The following is a 4,907-nucleotide window of genomic DNA, read 5'->3' on the forward strand; positions in this document are numbered from 1 at the left end:
CCCCAGGCTGAGACAGGATCTGGAACAGAATCTGACAGTGATGAATCAGTACCAGAGCTTGAAGAACAGGACTCCACCCAGGCAACCACACAACAAGCTCAGCTGGCGGCAGCAGCTGAGATAGATGAAGAACCCATCATCAGTAAAGCAAAACAGAGTCGAAGTGAAAAGAAGGCACGGAAGGCTATGTCCAAACTGGGTCTTCGACAGGTTACAGGAGTTACTAGAGTCACTATCCGGAAATCTAAGAATATCCTCTTTGTCGTCACAAAACCAGATGTCTACAAGAGCCCTGCTTCGGATACCTACATAGTGTTTGGGGAAGCCAAGATCGAAGATTCATCTCAGCAAGCACAACTAGTAGCTGCTGAGAAATTCAAAGTTCAAGGTGAAGCTGTCTCAAATATTCAAGAAAACACACAGACTCCAACTGCACAAGAGGAGAGTGAAGAGGAAGAGGTCGATGAAACAGGTGTAGAAGTTAAAGACATAGAACTGGTCATGTCACAAGCAAATGTGTCGAGAGCAAAGGCAGTCCGAGCCCTGAAGAACAGCAGTAATGATATTGTAAATGCTATTATGAAATTAACAATGTAACCATCTGAAAGCAACTTTTTTTGGTGTCTCAAAGGAGTAACTGCAGCTTTGTTTGAAATTTGTACTGTTTCTATCATAAATAAATTTATGGCTCCTTGTTGGAAAAAAAAAAAAAAAGATCTTAAATTTTGGCTGGGCATGGTGGCTCATGCCTGTAATCCCAGCACTTTGGGAGCCCGAGGCAGGTGGATCACCTGAGGTCAGAAGTTTACGACCAGCCTGGCCAACATAGTGAAACCCTGTCACTACTAAAAATATAAAAAAATTAACCTGGCATGGTGGTACAGGCCTATAATCTTAGCTACTTGGGGGACTGAGGTAGGAGAATTGCTGGAACCCGGGAGGTGGAGGTTGAGGTGAATTGAGATTGTGCCACTGCACTCCAGCCTGGGTGACAGAGTGGCACTCCAGCCTGGGTGACGGAGTGAGACTACATCTCAAAAAAAAAAGATCTTAAACCGTTATGTGTATTTTGGCACAATTAAAAGTGTGTTTGTATATATGTCTATCTTGCATTTTAAAAGTTTTGGGATATTGAACACATTTCCAATAGAAACTTAAAATGGTGGTTAGATTCTTGGACTAGTTTACAAAATCCTATTTATATTTGATATTTGATTCATAACATAGCTAAAAGATGACATTTCCAACAGTATTGATATGTATCTATATATATGCTCATATATGGAGATATGTAGCTATATATTTTTTAAACAGAAGTAAAGTTATTGAATATTCCATATATTCATCTTTTCATTTTGTTACATTGGATTCTGACATGTTTAGTCTTTAGCTCTAAGTACTGTAACCAACAGACAGAAGTGGTATTGCAAAAGCAGAGAAGGTAATAGAGAAACTTTAGTAACATCGTTACACTGTAAGGCTCCAAGATCAATCCTGACCCATTTATCAAGGACTAGCCACTTTTAAGCGTGGTGTATTTGAAAATGAATATTTATAATCCAGGGAATGCTTGTAATGGATGTCAAATATAGCCTTGGGAAATATTGAAAGTTGTGAAGTAACCCTCTTTATTTGAGCAGTTGTAAAAGCAACATGTAATATTGTTTGTGTCTTTTAGAATTCAGATATTCCCATACTCTTCAGTCTACAACGTGTCCTGCTCATTCTTGGCCTTTTCTTCACTGGCCTCTTGCCCTTTGTGCCCATTCGAGAACAGTTTTTTGAAATCCCAATGCCTTCTATTATACTGAAGTAAGTGGTTACTCTTTTATTTTAAAATCAATTATCAATTACAGAAGGACTAAGGTAAAAGCTCACTAATATCAGTATCGATGATGAAGAAGAGATTTCTGTAGTGATTTCCATGTTCTATCACCTGACCTATATTATGAATTTTTATGTAATTAAGACACGTTCTCTAAAACAAATAATCAGGACCCAGTTTAGATTATGATGGTTTTCTGTGTCTGTATAGTCAGAAATCAGATAAAAAGAATTTAGTTTAATTACAGAAAATCAGTAATTCTTTTATTCTCACATCAAATAACAGTTGCCCTCCACTTTCCCCTACTACTTTCTACTTCATTGACAGCTTTACCCAGCTGAAACTCCATTAAACTCCAAATTAAACAACGGTATTACTGTAATACATTTAGGAAGAAAAACCACCACCGCCTCTACCATAAAAACCTCTGGAGATAGGAAAAGTAAAGTTTATATAGGATGTCTCTTTTTTTGAGTCAGAGTTTCACTCTTGTCGCTTAGGCTGGAGTGCATGGTGCAATCTCGACTCACTGTAATCTCTGCCTCTGCCTCCCAGGGTCAAGCGATTCTCCTGCCTCAGCCTCCCTATTTTATTGACAAAACAATAGAAAACACTTCTTATCTACCAGAAAAAAACCCCTATTTTATTTGCTAGATTAAAGTGATCCTTAATCATTTATTCCTGGCCAAAAGAGGTGGCTCATACCTGTAATCTCAGCATTTTGAGAGGCCTGGGGAGGGAGTGGGGGGTTCACCTGAGGTCAGGAGTTCCAGACCAGTCTGGCCAACATGGTGAAACTCCATCTCTACTAAAAATACAAAGTTAGCTGGACGTGGTGGCGCAAACCTGTATGCCACCACGTCCCAGCTACTCAGGAGGCTGAGACAGGAGAATCACTTGAACCCCAAAGGTGGGAGTTGTAGTGAGCTGAGATGGCACCATTGCACTCCAGCCCGGGCAACAGAGCAAGATTCCATCTAAAAATAAATAAATAAATAAACATTTATTCCTAAACTACTTAGCTTTCTTCTGGCCTGGAGTAGACTGTTTACTCTATGTTTATCTTCATGTGTTCTTTTTAGAAGCAAGTATTATTGAAATACAGACATAAGAACAAACGCTATAGAATTAATCTTTTCTCTAAAAAGTGATTATGGATTAAGACACAGGTAGGATATCTTTCCTGTGTTTTAATACTTCTATGGAAAACAATGGATACTTCCTAAGACAACATTCATTGTTTAAGGAGGTAATCAGTATTTGAGGTACTAAGTCTTTAAGATTCCTGAAATTGCAGCCAGGACTTTCCATTGGGGCCAGAGTTAGGGAAAAAAGAACCTGTACTTTATTTAGCACTTTTTTTTTTTTTTTGAGATGGAGTTTCACTCTGTCGCTCAGGCACAATCTTGGCTCACTGCAACCTCTGCCTCCCAGGTTCGAGCAATTCTCCTGCCTCAGCCTCCCAAGTAGCTGGGATTACAGGTGCCCACCACCATGCCTGGCTAATTTTTCTGTATTTTTAGTAGAAACAGGGGTTCACCATGTTGGTTAGGCTGGTCTCTTAACTCCTGACCTCAAGTGATCTGCCCACCTTGGCCTCCCAAATTGCTGGGATTACAGGCATGAGCCAACATGCCTGGCCCAGATATACATTTTTTTTTTTTTTTTGCCTGGCTAATCTTTATGTTTTTAGTAGAGACAGGGTTTCACCATGTTTGTCAGGCTGGTCTGGAACTGCTGACCTCAGGTAATCCACCTGCCTAGGCCTCCCAAAGAGCTGGGATTACAGGCATGAGCCACCATGCCTACAGATATTTTATTTTATTATTTATTTTTTTATTTTTTTATTAAGATGGGGTTTCACCGTGATGGCCAGGCTGGTCTTGAACCCCTGACCTCAGGTGATCCACCCACCTTGGCCTCCCAAAGTGCTAGGATTACAGGCGTGAGCCACCGCGGCTGGCCTGCCTACAGATATTTTAAAGGAAAGGAAAACATGCGGTAAACAGCTCACTTTAATCTATAGTACAGTTTCATTGTATGTTAAAATCTACCACATACTAAATTGTAGCAGACAAAGCAGGAGAAAGATTTCATCAGAAAAGAAGAGACTTGAGCCCAGGGCACCAGGGTCTCTGGAAAGACATTCATTTATTTATTTTTAAATTTATTACTTTTGAATAGGGATAGCAAAAAGTTAGCTTGAGACCAGTGGAAACAGAATCCAACTGGACTTTATTTTGTTTTTATAATTTTTACAAATATTTTTTGAGAATATACAAAGTACAAGGCACTGTTTTCATTCTTGAATTTGTTTTATTGTATCACACTGATATATTCTGTGTTTCTAATTTGTAATTCAAACTTTATTTTACCCTAGGCTAAAAGAACCACACACCATGTCCAGAAGTCAAAAGTTTCTCATCTGGCTTTCTGATCTGTAAGAATTTTAGTTTCTTAATATGCAAGTTATTGCTTCAGCCATATTTATTAAATACTACACTTAAAATTTAGTGCAGGCTTTCCACATGTAATTTGTAACAAGGACAAATTGAGTACCTACTATACAAAATGTATAGGAATTATTTAGAACTATCTTAATAACTAATCACAAAACCTTAGGAAGAATCTTGAGAGATAATCCTGTCCAACTTCATGGGAAAAGTGAGCCCCCATATACTCAGTTAAATTATTTACTTGGGGTTGTCTAGCTAGTTAGTAGCAGTACTAGAATAAATAACCATTCCTTTTTGCTTACTTGCTGTTTCCACAAAGTATGGTGAAAAGAAGTATGGCGACACAGTATATATAAAAGTATGTGTTGCCTACAGCACATTTCTCAGAAAAATCTGCTCTGCACCAAGACTTAACAGCAGAAAGGAAATCCCATCTATAGAGTGAATATCAACTTTAAAGGAAATGCTTTAATTTAGACATGATGGGTTTAATTTTAGTAAAAATCACAATATAATTGTACTATATTTTGCTTTAAGATGGAACCTTGAATGCTTAAATATTTTGATCGTCCCAAATCACAACTTTTTATTATTTAACACCTTTTTTTTTTTTTTTTTTTTTTTTT

General features: G+C 38.1%; 2 protein-coding genes across 3 annotated transcripts in view; both read left to right on the forward strand.

Moving 5' to 3' along the window:
• Window positions 1-681, forward strand: part of LOC108312025 (nascent polypeptide-associated complex subunit alpha-like) — a 3,492-nt gene extending 2,811 nt beyond the window's left edge. Inside the window, exon 2 of the mRNA XM_037742434.1 lies at window positions 7-681. Within this exon, the coding sequence (XP_037598362.1) occupies window positions 7-597 (591 nt within the window). The 3' untranslated portion in view covers window positions 598-681. The remainder of the gene's footprint in view (window positions 1-6) is intronic.
• GDPD1 (glycerophosphodiester phosphodiesterase domain containing 1) overlaps window positions 1-4,907 on the forward strand; it is a 61,377-nt gene that overhangs the window by 52,122 nt on the left and 4,348 nt on the right. For both annotated transcript variants that reach the window (XM_017539807.2, XM_017539806.2), the window contains exons 7-8: window positions 1,679-1,812; window positions 4,206-4,265. In XM_017539807.2, coding sequence (XP_017395296.1) covers window positions 1,679-1,812; window positions 4,206-4,265 — 194 coding nt within the window. The remainder of the gene's footprint in view (window positions 1-1,678; window positions 1,813-4,205; window positions 4,266-4,907) is intronic.

The sequence above is a fragment of the Cebus imitator genome, unplaced genomic scaffold (assembly GCF_001604975.1).
Source record: "Cebus imitator isolate Cc_AM_T3 unplaced genomic scaffold, Cebus_imitator-1.0 Scaffold121, whole genome shotgun sequence".
NCBI classification, from domain to species: Eukaryota; Metazoa; Chordata; class Mammalia; order Primates; family Cebidae; genus Cebus; species Cebus imitator.